This window comes from Solanum tuberosum, unplaced genomic scaffold, assembly GCF_000226075.1.
Source record: "Solanum tuberosum cultivar DM 1-3 516 R44 unplaced genomic scaffold, SolTub_3.0 scf00263, whole genome shotgun sequence".
NCBI lineage: Eukaryota > Viridiplantae > Streptophyta > Magnoliopsida > Solanales > Solanaceae > Solanum > Solanum tuberosum.
The window spans coordinates 397,706-420,005 of record NW_006239196.1 but is presented as its reverse complement, the minus strand read 5'-3'; the positions used below and the strand labels follow the sequence as shown (position 1 = coordinate 420,005).

The following is a 22,300-nucleotide window of genomic DNA, read 5'->3' as shown; positions in this document are numbered from 1 at the left end:
ACAAAAAACGGAGGAAACGCACAAGCGGTAATCCATTTTCTTCTTCTTCTTATTCCGTTCAAGATTCAAACTTTAGACCCATTGTTCTGCGATTAGAGCTCATCAGTAAAATCCTCTTAAGGCTTCCGGTGAAGCCCTTCTTTCAATTCAGGTATGTTTCAAAAGGCCGGCTTATCTCAACCCCTCTTGTGATTTGGTGAATTAGCCCTTTTCAACAATGAGGAGAACAAATGGAATGTCAAATCAAGAAATGTGGCTAGAGGAGAAATGAAATTGTATGCTTGTGATTCTTGGTTTTGGCTACAGGAGAAAATAACGAAGGCCATATTCCAAATGTGGAGGTCTTGAAAATTTCAAAGGGGAAAAAACTCATTGAAAAATATGAAGATTGGTTGTTGGATCTATAAATTCTGGTATGGAAATTGCTTTTGATCTTTGAAATTATGGAAGTCGCACATCAATTGTTGTTAGAAGTCTCTATTTTGTCTCTACAATTGTTACATGTTTTTATTAGTTTTAAATATGTAAGTTAATTGGTCAAACCATAAACATAATAATATTATGTTTCTTTTAGTATAGTTTTTTTGTCATCTAACTTATCACCATCATGATTTGCAATTATTAGTCTCCTCATGACGTCTTGATTCTTTCAAACCCAACACCTTCTTTAGTGAAATCTACTACTATTTATATTATTCTAGCTGCTATTACTCTTGTCCCGTTGCTAACGTCTTAGGCAAAGTCTTTTTTCCTTTTGCATCTGGGACAACGTACTGGTCCAGGTATGTGGTACTCATTTGTACCTGGTACTACGCCTGGTGTTGTCCAACCTGTTCTGCTAAATCACTACAGTTGACACGAGTCCGAAGAAAGCCTATGCATGAGTTAGTTGTAGTACAAAATTCATGGTATCTACATCAACTTGGGATGTCAAATAAGCGGATTGAATAAATACATTTTCTAACTATGCTGCAATTGTAAAAAGATGACAAACAGCTCTAAAACTAGTAGCCTTGTATTAATGAATTTTGTCAGCTTAGAGAAAACTTCTCAAACCAAGCACACCAAAAATTTACCTAAGTATACTACTGAATAATCATTTTTCAAACTTCCCTTTAAAGCTGGAATTTCATTACAAGCACTAACAATATCAGATATATGAAAGAAATTTACGCGTATGTAAGAAATAGGGAAACACAAAATATACTATATATAATTTTTCTTCCCATCTAATTTTTCCATATATATTAGGGAAGAGGGTCGAAAATACCCCTCAACTTTGATTTATTGTTTGACTTTACCCTCGCCGTTAAAATAAAGTTAATTTTACCCCTCCAGTTATTAATTTCACCAAATTTACCCCTCATTAGACGGAATACCCAAAATTGACCCAAATTATCCGAATTTAAAAAAAAACCCTATTTTCTATTTTTAACCCAATGCCCCGCCCCATTTAGAATAACCCGATTAACCCTATTTTACCCATTCTTCCAAATTTCCTTTACCCATTTACCCATTCTCTCTTTGAATACATTATCTCCTTTTCTCCCAAACTTTCCATATAACCCAATGCCCTTTACCTAAATTTTCCTCAAGTTAAAAGGAAGCTCAAGCATAGAACCAGCAAAAGAGGCCACTAAGATGCAGACACCCCTTAAGATGAAAGGAGGCTCAAGCTTAGAACCAGCTAAGCATTTGAATTCTCGGAGGACAAATATTACTGAAGATCATGATTCAGGGAGCTCTGGATCTAGAAAGAGGTCTAGGTCCAGCACAGGCGAGGAATCTGATGGCCATCCAGATGAAACCCAGAAATTCGAAAGGCATATTGAAAATAAAAGCAGCATTTCAGCAAAAAGTTCCCGGTTGATGAAAAACTTCAGAAAATTGGAGGCAGCTTATTTCATGACGAGACGCAGGGTTATTAAAAGGGACAAATCTATGAGAAGTTAATGGGTAAAGGGCATTGGGTTATAGGGAAAATTTGGGAGAAAAAAGGAGATTATCTATTCAAAAGAGAGAATGGGTAAATGGGTAAAGGAAATTTGGGAGAATGGGTAAACTAGGGTTAATCGGGTTATTCTAAGTGGGGTGGGCATTGGGTTAAAAAATAGAAAATAGGGTTTTTTTAAAAAAAATCGGATAATTTTGGTCAATTTGGATCAATTTTGGGAATTCCGTCTAATGAAGGGTAAATTTGGTGAAATTAGTAACGAAAGGGTTAAAATTAACTTCATTTTAACGGCGAGGATAAAGTCAAACAATAAACCAAAGTTGAGGGGTATTTTTGACCATTTTCCCTATATATTATTCAAATGTAGGTGCACTATTTTTTTAATCAATAACTTCAAAGCAGTAATAACCTTCTCAACAATTTCCAATTGAGGCGAATAATAAGTTTTTCTTTTTTCACCAAAACTTTTTTTTTCAACTGAAGCTGAAGATTGGAATGGAGAATTATTAGGAGTTCCATTATTTTTGTCTCCAACTAGTTCAACAACAATAATATATTAGTGTTATCTCACAAACGAGTTTGATGATCAAAGAGTCTCAATAAAATTATTGGCCTAAGACAAAATTCTTATAAGAGATCTCAAATATGTATACATCGTTATTATTTTAATTATGGATGGTATTTTTTCACTCAAAAACCTTGATGAAAATTATCAGCCTTAATGAATGGGGTATGAGCTGTAATTATTTCTGAGAAAAAATAGGTATTTCCGGAATTACTTTGGGTTTGGACTTTGGGTAAGAACTTGTAATTTTTTTGAATTTTATGGTCCATTTATGTAGTTTCCCCTATGTATTTTGAATGGTTAACTATTTTATATTTTATGTAACTTCTAAATATTTGAATTTTATTTCAAAATAATTAAAAAATATATGTGAATTAAGTATCAAGTATTAATTAGTTCGACTCGTATTAGGAATCAACCAAAACAAATTAATAAAAGGAGTTTTATACGAATAAGGTTTTAGTATATGTACAAAGAGATTCATATAAGTAAAATCGATTCTCAATTTTCATCAGCAACGATGGAAAATTCGATTCTTGATCTGCCAACCGAACTGGTTATTGAAATCCTCTTGAGGCTTCCAGTAAAATCCCTCTTGAAATTTAGGTGCGCTTCAAAATCTTGGTTTGCTTTGATCTCTAGTCCTGAATTTGTCAAAACTCATCTCAGCTTAAATGCCAATAACAGCGAATACACCCGCCATAAGGTTATGATGTTTGAACGTACTGTGTATGGCTTTCGAGATTGTAGTGTTAACTCTTTATTTAATAACGCATTTAACGAGGCAAACGACTTGGATTATCCCAGGCAATTTCCATGTGGTGTTTATATTGTAGGTTCTGTCAATGGATTGATTTGTTTTGTTAGTCGGGAGAAGGAATTGTTTCTATGGAATCCATCAATTAGAAAGTACAAGAAGTTGCCTAATCCTAAAACTAAAACTACTTTTGGGTATTGCATCAAGCAATCATATGGTTTTGGATATGATGAGTTCCATGATGATTATAACATAGTCGTTATTTTTGCGAGATATGACTTTTCACTTCCAATTGAGGTAAAAAGATATAGTCTAAAAAGTGATTCCTGGAGAACGGTTGATAATTGTGCAAGTATGGTGCCACTACAGCAGTCAGGTAGGTTTGTGGATGGGAAACTTCATTGGAATACTATTATTGGTCCTAAACTGTGTATGAAACGAAGCATCATTTCTATTGATTTGGCTGATGGGAAATGGGGAGAGATGGAACTACCCTGTTATTGGAAAGGAGCAAGAGGTGTGGTTTTGAGCTTGGGAGTGTTGGGAAGTAATCTTTCGGTCTTGTGTGATTGTGACGACCCATATATGTTAGATGTTTGGCTTATGAAGGAGTATGGAGTTAAAGAATCTTGGACGAAGATGTTTACTATCAAGATGCCGGATGATCAATTGGTGTATGGATATCTTGGGCAAATACGTTTACACTTGGCAAGTGGAAGTGAAATTTTGGTTGTATTTGGATCAACTTTCATGATATACAATCTAAAGGGTGACCCGCTCAGATCTTCAAAGGTTATTAACTCTAATAATTGGGATGAGGCGGAAATCTACATTGAAAGCCTAGTTTGTCCTTTTTCTGAGGTAGGGACTGAAGATGCAACAAAAATGGGACTGAGGTTGTGAAACAACGAAGTAACAAATAACTTGTAAGAGTAGTTTCTTGTCAAGTGTTGTTGAATTATGCTTATTTTATAAACTATGCTGCCTTGTTAGTCTTTTTCCCTTATGCTCCATTTTCATGTAACAATAATTTTGTCTTCAACTTCATGCTAAATGGGCCTAGAAATTGTTTCTCTTATTGAGCAGATGTTATGCCTCTAGACAGTGTAAAAAACAAAGAAGCGCCAAGGACTTGGAAATCTTAGCTTAGGTCCTTGTTAGAGTTGTTTTTGATCTAGGACGATTTCATTAATTTTTTCGACTGAAACAAACTTAACAAGGGAAAACAGAGGAACTGAGGATACAACAGGAATGAAGGTTGCAGAAGCTCAAATGGACACAATTGTTTAAGTAATGACCTGAAAGAGTTCCACTTTATTTATTTTTTGCTCAAGGGTTGTTCAATTTTGATTCTGGAATAAAGACATTGCATATTTAATGGACACATGCATTTACACCACATCTGCTTGGAGATCTTGTTTGTCCTTTTACTTCCTACATGAAAAAAACAACTTTTACGAGAACAATATTTTTAAATTTTGGCATGAGATATATAGTTTCGCCAAATATCGTACACTTTGAAAAAGCACAAGGGTGATACTACCCATGCCAAATTCGAATGGAGGCCTCAGAAGTCAGAATGAGTTATAAGAATAAAAAAAACATATTGCCTTAGAGTCTGATGAGTTGTAGACAAAAAACATGATATTTACGTAGGGACAAGGACCATTATTTGCGGATAATGTATCAAATTAAAAAAATCTAGCTTAGTTAATTAATCTTTTTCACGTATATAATATATATATGTTAGTGGTGGAGCCAAAATTCTACCAAGAGGTGTCAATATATAAAGAAGTAGAATCACATAGGAGCCATGAAGTGTAAATATGTAATATATATACATAAAAAAGAAAAAAAATCTAGCTACATAGTATTTTCTGACGAAAGATTGTCGGTCGACACCCCTCAACTACATGTGGCTACACCACTATATATATACTAATTTGACTTTTCACCAACGTAATAATAAAATCTTTACAAAACAAAACAATATATTTTTTTTAAAACAAAATATAATGGGGATTAAAAAAAATCTTTCTTTTTTGTCCCTAAAAATCTCTCTTTTTTAATCTTTTTCCTAAAATAACTCCCCTCAATATTTTTACTTCCTTATCTTTCTCCACTAATCTAATCTTTTTCCTGAAATATTAGATAAGCAGATTCTCTTTTTCTCTCTCCTCCTTTTTTGTTCTAAATTCTTTCTCTTTCCTATTTTTCTCTCCCTCTCTCTCTTTCTTCACTCGTCTCTTTCTCCTTTTTTTTTTCTTTTCTTTTTTTTACCATTTTCTACCTCCATTTTATTTTGAGTAAATTTTAGGTTTAGCAAACATAAAAATCATATTTGTATGTTATAGCTATAGTTTGTATAATTGCGATCCATAGCAAACATAAAGTTTGCTATGGCTATTAATATGTATATTTTGGTATACATATACATATATTTCAGTATTTGTATATTTCGGTATACAAACAACAAATTGAATTCAATATTATATATTTCGGTATACAAACAACAAATTGAATTCAATGGTATACATATACATATATTTCAGTATTTGTATATTTCGGTATACAAACAACAAATTGAATTTGTATAAAACAAACTAAAAATAACAACAATTAAATTCGGTATTTGTATATATATTTCGGTATACAAACAATAAATTGAATTTGTATAAATAAACTAAAAAATAGTACTTGTATACCGAATGGGTCATATATACAAACAACTGTATACCGAATGGGATTAATATACAAACAACAAACTGAATTTGTCTAAACAAACTAAAAATCTGTATTTGTATACCGAATGCGTTATGGGTCCCGTCAGATGGCAAAAACATGAAATGTTTGCTGCGAATTACAAATAAAACAAACTATAGCTATAGCATTTAATTTCAATTAATAGTTTGTTATTTCATACAATTTTTCCTTTTGTTTTTCAAAAATTTTCTCTGTTCTTTTTTATTTCTCTCCCTACATTTAAAAAAAATCATTTTTTACATGAATGTAGGCCGGAACATATAATCAAAAATTACATTTATCATCAATGTAATTATTTATTTTTTAAATTTATTTGGTTACAATTTGGTATAATTCATTAATTATTGTAAAATTGAATTAAATTAATTTGAACTTGACACCAAGGCTAAATCATATTGTATACCATGTAAATTAATTTGATGATACTAAAAAGTTGGTACATATTTGACTAGATTATGGTGTTATATAGGGTTGTAACATATAATTAAAATCAATTTTACCATCAATTAAACATCAATATCTTTTATAGTTCTAAACCAACATATCACCAGAAAATCAGTCATATCATACATCAAAATATATACACTATAACATATTGCAACTTTAAATCCAAATCACCATTATTTTTTAACCAACAAATCCACCAATTATTTTTAATTGTTATTGTTATTAAAATTTGAACTTGACACAAAGGTTACACCACATTCTACACCATGTAAATTAACTTGGTGATACTAAAAAGTTAGTACATATTTGATTACATTATGATGTTATGAACATATAACTAAAATCAACTTTCTCATCAATTATAAAATCTTTATAAAATCGGTCGACACCCCTCAAATACATGTGGTTACGCCACTATATATGTAGAGAAAACCTAACTATACAATTTAAGCACCCAAATTACTCATTTATAAAAGTAGTTTGACTTGTAACATAGCAATAAAATCTTTATAAGACCAAACAAAATAAAAATAAAAATAAAAACAAAATAAAAACAAAAAAATACCAAAATATAATAAATGGATTAAAAAACGTTTTCTTGACCCTAAAAAACTCTCTTTTTTAATTTTCTTCCTAAAATATCTCCCCTCAATATTTTTTCTTCCTTATCTTTCTCCTTTTTTATAATTTTCTTCCTCAAATATTGAATAACCATATTCTCTTTTTCTCTCTCCTCCCTTTTTTTTGAAATTTTTTACTCTTTCCTTTTTTTTCTGAAACAATTTTTTTTAAAGAAATTTATTTTTGACAAATATTTCAAATTTTAATAATTTCATTTTTTTACGCTATCCCTACCCTAGCTACGCCCTCATAAAAAAAACAAAAAAAAAACTTGTTTTTAAAATATATTTCAAATTTTTAAAATTTCTTTTTTACACTATTCCTACCCAGCAAGCCCCTCAGCGCCCCCTTCCCTGTCCCCCATCAATTTATTTTTAAAAAAAAATATTTTATGTTCAGAAGTGTGGATCAGGTCTTGGGTCAGATCTTAGGGTCAGATTTTGGAATGGTTGTCGGGGTCGTGTCCTAGTTCAGGTGTCAAGGTTGGGTCCTAGATCGATTATCGGGGTTAATTTTTGGGTCAGAAATTATATTCTTAAAGAGTATTTTCTAGTCTCAAGCAAAAAATACAAGATATTTTCTAAAAATGTTTTTCAATCCCAAATCAAACATTAAAAAATATTTTCTACTCACCAACCAAACATGAGAAAATAAGTTAGAAATTCAATAGATCGTTGTCTCCAGATGCACAATGAACTTCTAGTTGAGAAGAAGGCTCATGAGTATTAAGAAAATTCCAAATTCGCACCTCGTACTTCTCTTCATCAATGTTGTAAGGCATAATGATAAATAAAAAGAAGATGATCTTTACTAAGGAGTGATTAACCATTTTGAAAAGTTTTAATTTGTTCATCTAGGTGTTTTTGATGGCATATATGTATTTATGGAAAGAAAAACATTCAAAGGAATGAAATTTATTTTTTGTCTTAATTAATCTTATTAATTACTACAAAAAATTGATCTTCTAATTTGTTTAGTTAGGAAGATTTCTGAATAGGCTATCCATATTGTCACGATCCGAATTAGGTCCGTGACCGGCGCTAAGGGGAAAGAATCCCAAAGCAAACCTTAACATAAATCTACAGAAAATCGGGCAGAATTTCCTTTGTTTTTAGGCCTATTCTGAATTTTTCCTGTCTCATAAATTCACCACATAACCAATAGCAACTATAAGCCACAACATAATATCCTTCAATGATCTAATTGTCACGCAATAAACCCAATTCATCTCCAAATTACAAAAGAGAAGTTCCAAACTAGTCACTTGACTATAATACGAAGGACTAATCATGACTCAAATCAAAGGAATGACAAATGGAGCGACTCTAAGAGTTTTTTAAAGAAACTAAATAAACCATAGCAAATCAATAGTTCTCTTGCCACGCGAAGCAATGCGGAGCTCACCAGATGCTACCAAATCACACTCTCTAGTTAATGAAATCCTCTTCAATACCACCTATCTCTGTAAAAAAATTAGCGAGGAGTGAGACGCTAGCTCAGTGAGTAATAATACTTAACCACAATCATTTTAATGAGGGACAAGTCAGAAAACATGCTAGTATAATAATCAAAATGATGAAATAATGCCTTTTCAGAAACAATACAATATTCAATCTTATGTGCCTCATATAAGCAAAAATTAATGTAAATACTTAATAGTAAACTCAGAAAAACATTTCCATATCAAATCTTATAGCTGGGAGGTTTCCAAGGATGAATCATGTAATCAGTGTGGTCTTCTCTTTAAGAAGTAACCAATAACAGTGAACTCCTCATAAAGGAGTTAAATATTCATATCAGTAGATCCCTACTCGAGGGATATTAGTAACAGTACACTAGTTCTACCTTCCCACTAGCAAGGGCTTTATCAGTAATCAGTAACTACAAGGTGCACCAGGTCTAACGTACCCATCGTTAGCTACGAGATTCATCAAGGTCTACTCCCATTTATATTTTTCTTGTGATTCAGTAGAAGCATTTCAAAATCGAACAAACTATTTAAATCTTATCAAATCATATATCCTTTCAAGTTTAACAATCACCTGTCAAAATACTATTTCTCAAATAAGTGAGAAATATTTTCAATAACAGTAATCATATCTTGTAAGAATGAGATCATCTCAAATAATATTTTTAGTATCATATCCAGTAAAAGACATGTCCCACATGCAAGTTCAAAACAGTCGGTAACACATTTACTTTATACGCCATGTAAAAATCATGAAATTTGTGAAATACAAATTGTGGTAAGATTACTACTCACAGTACTCGTGTTGAGATACCATACTTGTCACCTCAAGCAATCCATTAGTCTTCCTCGATCAATCTATAATCACATCATGATAATCTCGTATTACTTTCTTCGTTTAGGCTAATTCATACTAAATTCAGAATACCCAATCTTCAAGGTTCATGATAGACTCTCAATCTGTCAGTTTATATTAAATAGGTGCTTCAGATCCCGCTAAACAGCCTCATTGATGATTCATTCACACTATAATAAACAAAACTAACCTCAGTGTAAATCAACTCTTCTTTGGTTTATGATGAACTATAAAAGTTTATCCAAACATTTAACGTACTCAGTCAAATCATAATACTTTAATAGATTTCTCTATCGCTTTGACCCTTATTTCTCTAACTTACAATCCCAACTCGATAGTCATGAAATCTACGAATTTAAATATATAATTAAGTTTATTAACTTTACCCAATTTGTTCTCTTTTGCTTTCAAGAATCTTTTGATTGCTGCCAGACGCACCTTTTCCAATAGGGTTTTAGCCCAAATTTTATTTTTAAATAACTCCATTGGGTCAAAATAACAACCAAACAGCTTATTTCTTTTTGAAACAGTACCAAATGACATAAATGCCCTTATTTTTTTATATAGGGTATTATACCTATAGAATTCTTTGAGGGGTTAATGAGGAAGATTTTTTACCAAATATTTTTTTTTCCTAATTAGATGATACTAATAAAAAAGACTAGATTAAGGAAAGAGATATCGATATAATAAATGAGTTTTTGTCTAGATATTTTGTGTTCGAGTACGAAAAATGGAAAGAATTCCATTGAGAGCGCCATCTCCAAAAATGAGCTCAGTAAGCAATATACATTTCTTGGTACTGGATGTTCAGTATATTAATTAAATGCTTACAAGATTGGCAATTGCATGAACTTTCTCTAGGAAAAGGCATTATTCTTGGTAGTAAGTTGGGAGACTGCATACCACCAAAGGATGTGGTGCAGTCTTAGGTTTGAGCTTACGGAACAATCCTTGTGCTTTTCTCGAATGAGGTCGGTCCTATGCTGAGATAATTCACTAAATGAAGGCAATTACTCATGTTATGCAGAGGAAGTGGTGAAATTCCTTGGGCTAATATTATCAACACTTTTGTCATACACAAGGAGGGGACACTGTGCAAAAATTTGCAATAGAATAACCAATTTAATAAATTCTAGACAAGACATTGTCGAAGCTTAAGGAAAAGCTGCACAAATGGGAAAAGGAACAGGAAGTTTCGGTAAGAGGAGGAACAAGACACGCACACTGTGAGTTAGATGTGGTCGTCGTAGCTTCCACATCCAGAAGAGTCGTTGTTCAGCTTGTGCTTACCCTGCTGCTCGTCTCAGAAAATATAACTGGAGCGTCAAGGCACTTAGAAGAAAGACCACTGGAACTGGTCGCATGAGGTATCTCCGCAATGTTCCCCGCAGGTTTAAGACTAACTTCAGAGAAGGAACTGAAGCAGCTCCAAGGAAGAAGGGCACTGCTGCAGCCGCTTAAGTTTCTAAAGAGGCAGTTTGACATTGTTTTATTATGATTTTGCCTTCCATTTCACTGATGAATCGAAGTTTTGAATATTTGTTTCTGGAATATTACCTCTCATCTGTTAGATTGAAGTTATTGTTGTTTAAGAAAAAAAATAAAAAATAAAAAAAGAAAAATAAAAAATAAAATTTCTCCATTTCGTTAGGGTCCCCGGTTATCAGCTTCATGCTCCTGGGATTCATAGGATGCCAACTCCCATTCTTCCCGTCAAACTTGTAGGCTTTTAATTGATTAAGTTGAGGCTTGTTTTCATGAGAAGTAGAATGACTCGAATTCTTCCTATATAGTAATTGATTGATGAGATATATAATCATTTTGAATGATGATGATATGTTGAGTCTCCTAGGACGAAAACACCACAACAAAGCATCCACAAATGTTGGGAAATCGTCTCTTGACTCTATAATTACATCTAAAACTTTCACTTGTGGGATAGCAATTCTATAGTGTTGTTTCAAATACTCCATATTGATCCCATCACAACTGTAAATATGAAGTGAAACTTGAGACCAAGAGCTAGAATCTGATAGAAATTCCGAATTTAATAGAAATTCCATCAACCGACAAAACCACCCATCATTCAAAGAGTAATTGCGGAAATTAAGAGTTAACTTCTTGAAATTGCTTGATTCTTTTGCAAGTTTAAGCTGCGGAATATCATCTCCTTCATACTCGAGTGATACCAAATTTGGAGCATCTACTTCAATTTTCTGACAATAACAAATGAGCAAATTATTAATCTTCAGGTCCCTCAAGGATTCACTTCTGCCAGTGTTAACCCTTCTTGAATAACAAGGGCCAAATAACTCTAAAGATTTCAGATTCGGATATTCAGCAATATCCAATTTTCCCAAAATAAAACCTTTAGTTTTAACTATTTAAAGCCTATTACAGGAAAACAGAGTTATAATCCTAATTAAATTCTGAATATTCACATGTAGTGTCCAAGTTGCCTTATACTACTAATTTCCTTATTTAAAAATTTTAAATTAGAAATAAGTATTGAAAACAACCTTGAACTTGACATAAATTATTAGTTTCGTCCTCAAACTATTGTCGGTCTTAAAAACACTCTTCTACTTGACTAACTAAACACCCGGATCTGCCACATGACATAATAAGTGGTCTCAACCTTTTGTAGGAGGCTCATAGTAAAAAGTTGAGAGAAGTGTCCAAAACACCCTAAACTTGACGAGAATTTAGGGGTGTATTTATGGAGGTGTATTTAAGTTCGGTTAGTAAAGTAAGAGGGTGTTTTTAAGGCTGTCATAATAGTTCAGGGATGAAATAATAATTTGCATCACGTTTAAGATGTTTTCAATACTTATCTCTTTGAATTACGTATACCAATATTTATAAATGGAAGAACATGTATTGTAGAAATCTCTAAAGGGAGAAAGTAACTGAGGACAAAATTTTGGTCGAAAGAATGTTTGAATCTACCGAAAGACTTGAGTGGGAAGTGGAGAAGCGAGACAAAGAGCTGATTACCGAGTTTTCGAGCAGCACCGAAGTAGAAGAACAGGTTCCTAAGGTATGTATGAACAATTATATGACTATAAGGAGAGAGACAGCTGACATATTACCTGAATGTGTGATTCGCAAAATACTCTGTTTTCTTAGTTTTAAAGAAGCAGCACAACTGAGTATTCTCTCTAAAACATGGCTGCAAGCCTGGCTGACTCATCCCAATTTAGATGTCATAGTTGATTATTACGGAAACAATTTAGATATAGTGGATAATATCATGAAGAGATATAGGGATGGAATAATCCCTATAGAAAAGTTTGAATTATCATACTTTGATTCTTCCTCTCAAGGTTTTCCGTTGATTGATAAGTGGTTCGATATTGCACTTCAGAATGGTGTGAAAGATCTCGCCTTTAACGTTCCTAAATATTCATCATACCGCTTGCCTATTTTCAAAATTTTGGCAACAAAATCTTTAAGAGAATTGGTTATGTGGGGTTGTCATCTAAAGCGTGCTTCGTTATCTAGCGGAGTCGTAAACTGCAATTCTTTGAGATTACTTTCTCTGTCTTCTGTTACATTAAGCGAAAAAATGCTTCAGACTCTACTTAATAGTTGTCCTCTGATTGTCAGTTTCGTATGCGATTATTGTGATGGGTTGGAAAAGATTGAACTGGTCAATCTTCAGAATATCAAGTCAATTTCCATTTGGAAAGGTAGAAAGCAGCGTGTTAAAATTCAAGCACCAACACTTGAACACTTGTCTTATTTTAGTGTTCCGAAACAGTCTTCTATGTTGGATATGCTTGATGTTCCAAATTTGGTGTCACTAGAGTATAAGGGAGATCAAATTCCTGAGACTTTCGTGGATGCTAATTTTCAATGGAGTTGTTATCCTAAGAGACTCATCCTTGAGTCAACTAGTAAAACAATTGCATCTTTCATGGACCGTTTAATGTATATGAAGAGTCTGAGTCATTCAACTACTAATGAAAGCAAGTCTTTGCATAGTCAATTAAAAGAAGTGAAAGTCTACAAATTAGATTCAAGTTGGCAGCTTGTTGAGTTCAGAAGTGAGGAGCGGGCAACAAGGATCCTTAAGGAGGGGGAGAAATTTTATTTTACGTTAGAGTGGTGATGTAGTTCATTCTATTTCTATGTGCAAATTGGTGTTCTGTTTTTCTGTTTCTGATGTTTATTTTACGTTATAGTGGTGATGTAGTTCATTCTATTTTTGATATACAGAATGACAGTAAGTATGTTTGGTGTTTCCTTTACATTATAGTGGTGATGTAGTTCATTCTATTGCTATGAAACTCTTATTTCACACGAGTATAGAATTGCACTTTAGTTAATCTTTTTTCATGTCTCTCTAAAAAGAGTTCATGAACCAGCTTATGCAGCTTTAAGATATAAGCAGAGCTGTAACACTTCAGTATTTGTATGCTTAACAGTTTGAATAGACTTCAGTTTTGTTCAAAAGTTGCTGCACCACTTATAGATGTCGTTCGGCAGATGTTTTGGTAAGTCATATGTGCCCCTATCCTCGAGGCCGTTTCCCGTCTCCATTTTGAAACATTCCGCTCACAGTAGAGTTCTGAGTGAGACCCTGTCTATGGGAACTTATGTTCAAAAGTTGCTGCACCAGTTTTTGTTCCACAATTACGCGATGATGCCAACATTGGTTTTCTTTTAACGAACTTTCTTAACATTCTATTCCATGGGTGTCTCAGAAAGACAATCACCTTTTAATTTGTCGTGCATTCGCCTTCATTTTACTTATACTTCTCGTTGCTGAAAATTAAAATCAGAATTGAGAGCACCAGAATAGGTTGAAGCTGTAGCCTAGCAAATTTGAGATAACAGAACTGAAAAGAAATATATATGGCTTTGTCTATTCCGTTCAGCAAAAAAATTTGTAAGTGAGGGTTACTTAGTAATAGTTAGCGCAAATGGTGAATGTAACATATAATCAATGAGTTCTACTGAATCAAACATTTTCGACACAGAGCAGAGCATAAAAAAGAGAAGTTAAGTTGCATATGTTCTGTTTTAGACTTATGATATCTGTGAATTTTGTATCTTTTAAGAGATAAAATAGAAGCTGCAGTTCTCTGTATCAGCACACTCAAAATAATTCAGTCTCTGACTCGAGGGATAAATGAGCTAGATGTCATACCAATTGTTGGAATGGAGGAATTGTTGTATAATAATGAAATCATTGTTTCTCATTTTGATGTTCGAGCATGGTACAACATTTCCCAAACATATAACCGGAGAGAGCTATTACAAGATATTTTCAGCCAAGTTACTGGTTTCAGATCAAGGTAGATGAGGTTGGCGAACTTGCTGATATGTTGCGGAAAAGCTTATTGGATTATCTCTCCCAGATGGTGAGAATAGAAGTAGAATAGTAGTGACAACTCAACTTGAGAAAGTGGGTGACTATGTCAAGCACCATACCAATCCTTATTTCCGTCCATTCCTTACACTTAAAAAGAGTTGGAAATTGTTGCAGAAAAAGGTGTTTTGAAAGGAAGCTTGCCCGTTGAACTACACGATGTGAGTCTAGACGTTGCAAGAAGATGCAATCCGTAATCAGAAGATTGTATGATTTGATGAAAGACGAATTTGAATATGATTTGATGAAAGACGAATTTGTATGATTTGATGAAAGACGAATTTGAAGATTGTATGATTTGATGAAAGACGAATTTGAAGATTGTATGATTTGATGAAAGACGAATTTGAAGATTGTATGAATGTCTGATACCAAATGATTTAGAGGCAACCTATCTCTGATCAAAGAGAAAATATCAACTATATGCGTCCATCTGAATATTGTTGTGTTTATGATTTGTTCATTTTGTAAAACCGGAGAAAGTAAGGCAAATTGACTAGGCAGAAACAAGACTGACTTATTAAACTTTGGATATCTGATTGACTCATCCTTCAACAAGAAATTTTGTCCAAACATAAGAAATTTGAAACTAAAAAGGCACCTTAAATACAAACACAAACATCTTTATCCAAGATTCTTTAATACCATACTCTTTTGTAACCGAAAAGTGTAGTCTTGATATTTGATAAATTGAGCAGAAAACCGTCCGTTTCTGTTTCCTACTTAAAATAAAACTCTTTTGGAAGGCATACAGATATTATACTTCTAATTTGTATTGTTTTCTTTGACCGGAATAAATTTATACTGTCAATCAAACGTTGTATAAACTTAATCCCAGGATATCTCGCGTATCAAAATAAATTGATAAAACGAGTTTTATATATGGATTATGAAAAGGGTATATATATGAGTTATTTTCATAACAAGGGGTATATTAGTTATAAATCACAAAGTTTAGGGTTTATAGGAGACCCTCTTCCCTAGAATTTAAGGAAAATTATGCTTTAACGAAAGCATAAGCTATAAATTCAAGAATCACCTAATAGGACAAACCCTAATACTTTTTCCAGAGAGATCAACCAACTAATCACAATGAGAGCCACATCTGACATATTGTCTGATTGTCTCATTCACAAAATACTCTCTTTTCTCAGTTTTAAAGAAGCAACCAAGATGAGCGTTCTCTCCAAAACATGGCTACGAGCCTGGTCGACTCATCCCAATTTGGAATTCGAATTTGATTATTTTAACGACAATATGAAAAAAGTGGATAGTATCATAGAGAGATATCGGGATGAAAAAATACCTATAGAAAAGTTTGAATTATCTGACACTAGTTTTTCCGAAGAAATTTTCCCTTTGTTTGATAAGTGGCTTGACATTGCACTTCAGAGCGGTGTAAAAGATATTGTATTTAGAGTTCCTCGGTATACATTATACATCTTACCTATTTTCACAATCTTGGCAGCCAAATCTTTAAGAGAATTGGTTCTGAGGGGTTTTGATTTGAAGCTTGTTCCGTTATCTAGTGGTGTGGCGAACTACAATTCATTGAGAAAGCTTTCTCTTTCTTCTATAAGTTTAGACGATAACATGCTTCAGACTCTACTTAATAGATGTTCTTTGATTGTCAGTCTCATCCTTGAGCATTGTCGTGGGTTGGAAAAGATTGAGTTGTTGAATCTTCAAAGGATCAAGTCAGTTACTATTAAGACATTTACAAACCAACACGTTAAAATTGAAGCACCAACTCTTGAACACTTGTACTATTTTGCCGCTGGGGAAGGGTATCCTATGTTGGATATTATCAATGCTCCAAATTTGGTATCACTAGAGTGTAGAGGAGAGAAAATTCCTAAGATTTTTGTGGATGCGAATTTGCAATGGAATTGCCATCCTAGAAAAGTCATCCTTTTCACAACTAATAAAATGATTTCATGTTTTATGGATTGTTTATTGAATATGAAGAGTTCGAGTCATTTTGCTTCTCATGAAAGCAGCAAGCCTTCGCGTAATAAATTACAAGAAGTAACAACCTACAAATTTGATTGGGAAAATCAGAACTGGCATCTGGTAGAGTTCGAAAGTGGAAAGCTGGCCATTAGAAAGAGGGACAAATTTTATTTTTTATTGGATTGGTGATGCAATTACTTCATCTCGAAATGCACTGTTTCATCTGTAAAAGGAGTTAATAACTTTGATGGTCACTCAACTCACTCAACTATCAATTATTTTCACAGAAAGTTACGCAACTTTCATTTTCAACTCAAAAGTCACTCAACTATAAAAGTTATTAGATTTTCAGGCTAGATTGTCAAATATGTTCAAATTTGAAATATCAATACATTCGGTGTTCTGTTTTTCTCTTCAGCTCATGTGAATTTACTATTGTAGTTTCATTTTAAGGCCTCAAAGTACGTATGTGGTTTGTCGAAAAGGGAAGTTAAGTTGCATATAGTTTTGTCTTAGAATTAGATGTTTTGTCTTAGAATTAGATACAGTTAAGACCCTTGAGCATACGTAACTTCAAAGTTACTATATATACGATTACATGAGTAGTAATTGTTAAGGAGAAACTGTAAGTCTCCTTAACTAGTATCCCTACAACAAGAGCATGTAGTAGGGATACTGTTGTGAATCATTTTAAACATAAAAAAGGATCTCTTCACTGCAGCTGGTGTTATGACAGAGTTATAAAGTCAAACCTCGTGCTCGAGGACGTCGTTTTCCTGCAAATACATTGGTGCACTTTCTTCAATACAGGAATAGAGGTCACTCTGCCCAGGTGTGGAAACAGGAATCCAAAGGCTCTGCAAACACATAATTTACTCCCTGAAATCTATATTATTGAGTGACCAATTTAACCCTATTGCTGCCTGGTAAAAGTAGATAATAGATACTTCATCCGTTCCTTGTTAGTTGTCATGTATACTAAAAAAACTTGTTCAAAAATAGTTGTCAATTTGAATAATTTACCACCCCAAATTATGATGAGTATAAGTCATAAGCACACCTTTAGAGCTTGTAGTCTTAGCTCTTTATTTAATGAGTCTGTTACTGAGGCAAAAGACGTGGATTATTCGCAGGCAAGTTCCATGTTATGTTTCGATTGAAGGTTCTGTCAATAGATTGATTTGTCTTGTCAGTCGGGACACAATTTTTTCTATGGAATAGTCTTATCCTAAAACTACCTTGGGATATTGCCTTGGGCTAGTATATGGTTTTGGATATGATGTTTACAAGGTAGTGGTTATCTTTAGCATTCACGGCCATGCAGATCAGTTCAAATTGAGGTGAAAAAATAGTCTAAAGAGTGATTCTCGGAGAACTGTTGATAATTGTCGATATTTGGTGTCACAACAGCAGTAGGTAAGTCTGTGAATATCCTTGTTTCATCTAGGCTACCAACCAGCGATGATCTATTATCCTCTAAACTAACACAACATCTCAAAAACGATTCGTTAGGACCCATAACGACTATTAATCCATTGAAATAACACAACTTGTTTATATAGACCCATTCACAAATAGGAACAAATATGACTTAGGCATAATATATAAATGTGCCCTTTAACTTGACCTCATTTCACATTTATGTACTCCAACTTTGGGTATACACAAGTAGGCACTTAAATTTGTATAAAGTTGAACAAGTAGACACATGAGTCCTATGTGACATAATACACGTAGGAAGCCACATAGGATGCAAATTACCATGTAGGATGCCACGTAGGACGCGTGTGTCTATTTGTTCAATTTTATACAAGTTAAAATGTCTACTTGTGCACACTCAAAGTTGGAGGACATAAATATGAAATGATGTCAAGTTAAAGGGCATATTTATGTATCATGCCTATGACATATTTGTTCCTATTTGTGATTGGGTCTATATAAACAAGTTGTGGTATTAATATTTTAAATTTTAAGATTATTTTTACCTCATCCAACCCCTACCACCCCTACCTCCTACCACCTACCCCCACAAAAAAAATTGTTTTGAAAAATAATTCAAAATTTTAAATTTTCAATTTTTACCCCATCCCAAACCCTAACCCCCCTCCCCCACACCCCCAACAATTTATTTTTTTTAAAAAAAATATTTTTGAAAAATATTTCAAATTTAAAAATTCTCATTTTTACGCCACCCGACAATATATATATATACTAGTTTCTGGGTACGTGCGATGCGCGTGTGGCCATATAAATAAAAATATTTTTGTAAAGACCGTATATGAACAATATTTTAAAGTTATATAATGTGTTATAAAATAGAAAATACAAATTACATGTTCTTAAAAATGATAAGTATCCTATATGGGGTTTGCAAATACCATTATTTATTCTTTTTTTTCCTTGCTCTACTTTGAAGATGTTTTGTACTGCATAGAGCAATTTATGTAGTAAACAAATAAGCATTTTATTTTTCTCAAAATTAGCAATAATCATAAAATTATAGATATTACTTTAACAAAAAAAATAAAATTGAAATCATGATGTACAAAGCCTATCATTCTTTGTAACTTAATTTTAAATTCAGTCAACTATAATTAGGAAGATCATTTATCTTTTATAAAATATATACCTTGAAGGTAGATCATTTAATTCTCTAGTTTTCCTTTAATTTTTTGTGTTTACTTAAAAAAAAAATTATGAAGAGGCTCTGTCAATCATCATTCATTTGATAGGAATATCAACAATTACCAACATTACTTGTCACACCCCGGGCCTACACCCTAGGCGGGACTGGCACTCGAAGACCATTGCTGGCCTCAAGCGAACCCTTGGTCTGGCTTACTAACTCAGCGGAAGACTTAACTCATCACATACACATTTATGAAGTAACTAGAATGTTATAAAAGAAACATTCAACTGGCCATTAAGGCAAACTCAAGTCTTTAACATAGGAAATGAAAAGTAAAGACAACTGAATTAACTAACTGACTGTCTGTCTGTCTATGAAGCCTCTAAACAACTGAGATGGATGTCGGGATAGACCCCAAAACATCATAATGAACTAAACTGGAAAGCAGTGAAAATAGATCTTTCGGAATGCAAGGAGGCTCACCGACTAACTCTAAACTATTCACTAGATCAACGGCCGATCTTAGTTACCTGTATCTGCATCATAAGACGATGCAGGCCAGCTGGCATCAGTACATTGAATGTACGAGTATGCGAGTTGGAATGCTAAAACAACACAGGCTCGAAAGAGATTATGGAAGAAACACTTACCTTGGCTCTTCTCAACTCATGAATACTTAACTGAACTCATTTCAATATAAAGAAGTTTCAAACAAGTACAATATACAGAAAGGTTGTTTAAAAACATGATGTCAACTCTGTGTATATACAAGGATACAACAATGCTGAAATGTATGTAAAAATACAATAAACTGATGTATATAAAAATACAATAACTTTTGTGGGAGTTTCTCTAACCGACAACCATCACATAAGAGCTATAGTGATGATACAACGATCTACCTCACGCTGCCAGCGCATCCTATACCCGGCCAAAGGTATAGAACCTGAACTGCCTAATGGATCCACTAGTCTATTTCGAAAAGGATTCATCTAAAAAGTATGACCCTTTTCTACCCATGGTGGCTACATGGTTTTATGGTGACGTAAGTTATCTAAACTCATGCTGTCCCCAATTCGGTGCTCAATACTACTCCCAAAATATACTAGCCCTTATGTCTTTTAAAAAAAAAAAACATATTTCTTCTGTGATTTGAGATTAGTGCTCAAAAACTTAGCTCAAAGGTTATCTTGGAAATCTCAGTTTCCCTGCTTGCTTCATTTAGAAAGCTATTAGTCTTTTCTTGAAAACTAGCCCGAAGGCCCTTTGGAAATCTCAATTTCCGCTCTTATTTAAATGTGTAAAACATTTTAAATCTCTTTGGGAAATACTTAGTCCTCATATGTTTCTTTGAAGAAAAGAACTTCAACAGTACTCTTTACTGAACTCAAAACTTAAGTCTTAAAACAAAGTTATAACGTTTGTAAAAGACTTATGAAAGCTTGAAATGAACTTCTCTTACTTGACTCTTGACTTCTCTTGACTTTGATCTTAACTGCTCTTGACTTGACTCTTAACTGATCCTTGAATTGAATTATGGATTCAAGGATTAAGATTTGTGATTGGAAAGATCTCATGTTGTTTAGGAATGATTTTAGATAGCTAAACATAAGAAAAGACCGAAACTCAAGATTTGAAAGTGGGTCCACGACGCGGAGGCATAATTAAATTTTGGTTCCGAAAATGTCTTTTAAGGCAGAACACCTCGTGTCAGCTCCGCGACGCGAAGCTGAAATGTTCAAATCTGGGCACCAGGCGTGCGATGCGCGGCCACCCCTTAATTTCGTCCGACAAAATTTCTTCTTCGTTTTCCAACCCCAAATCACCCAAACTCGGTTCTTTTTCCAGATTACTTTTAGATACAGACACCCAACAAATGTACCTAAGAACCTAACTTGAAACAATCCTATAATGCGACGTAACGAACTCAGAAACTTCCCAACTCAGTCAAATTCAAGAATAGGTATCAAGATCATCAATATTCATATGCTTTTAGGACAAATCCAAACTGAAATAAATATGCTTGGCACGTGGGAGAACGATCCCAACGTTATGAGAGTCTCACATACATTATAGAAGCAAATCCTTGGCGAACACCAACTTCTTTGATCGATCTTGATGAATTTGCCCCTTTATCCTTATTCTTTTCTCTTCTCCTTTCTCCTTAGCCCTAGCGTGAAATCCCAAATTCTAAAACTGACTAAAATTTAATTTGACCCATATTAAACTCCTAAAAACGGATTAAAATAATAGGGCAAATGAAAAGACTAAAATACCCCTTAAAATTCCGGATTGGACATTTCCTTAATCCAACAACCCAACTTCCAAGGGGAATAACTCACTCATACAAACTCAGAATTGTGCAAACTTAGCTGTAACATCCGACAATTTGAAATAGCTAAGAAGAGGCTTAGAATTTGAAATTTTTCATTTTCGGAAAGGATTTGAAAAATCTGGAAAATTGGCTAAGTGTGGAAATCAGTGGTTTTTGGCCAACTTTGAGCAGTCATAACTTCCAGCTCAGGATGAGTTAGAAGTAGTTCCAGTTATGGTTGTGAAGCTTGTGGAATGATCTTTCCAACGCCGCCGAGTTTGCTCAATTCCGAGTTCGTATGAGCGAGTTATGGCCCTTTGAAAGTTGGGCAGTTGACAAGAAATCCGTCCGGAAATCATTAAGGGCATTTTGGTCTTTTCCCTAGCAAATTCTTTTGAGGATATATTGTTGTGTTAGGATTATATTTGGATCATTTTGTTCCATTTTAAGGGAGTGAAAAGTTAGGGTTCTTGAGAGTGAAGAAGAGAAGAAGAAGAGAAGAAGAGGAAATCGAGGAGATCATCGTGGATTTTCGTCGGGGGTGATCCCTACCAAGGTATGTGAGCTTTTAGTGTTGGGTGATCCTTTCCCCC

General features: G+C 33.7%; 1 protein-coding gene and 1 pseudogene across 1 annotated transcript; both read left to right on the top strand.

Annotated features, from left to right (window-relative positions):
• The first annotated feature begins 3,018 nt into the window (after positions 1–3,018).
• LOC102600727 (F-box/kelch-repeat protein At3g23880-like) lies at positions 3,019–4,642 on the top strand. The gene has a single exon (XM_006358364.2). It carries the CDS (start codon positions 3,040–3,042, stop codon positions 4,177–4,179), a length of 1,140 nt encoding a protein of 379 aa, XP_006358426.1. The 5' UTR covers positions 3,019–3,039; the 3' UTR covers positions 4,180–4,642.
• A 5,927-nt stretch (positions 4,643–10,569) lies between these two features.
• Positions 10,570–11,011, top strand: LOC102600399 (60S ribosomal protein L37-like; annotated as a pseudogene).
• Positions 11,012–22,300: the final 11,289 nt, after the last annotated feature.

What these genes read in the sequence shown, in the direction of transcription:
- LOC102600727 (XM_006358364.2), top strand. Translation starts at nt 3,040, where the DNA reads ATGGAAAATTCGATTCTTGATCTGCCAACCGAACTGGTTATTGAAATC.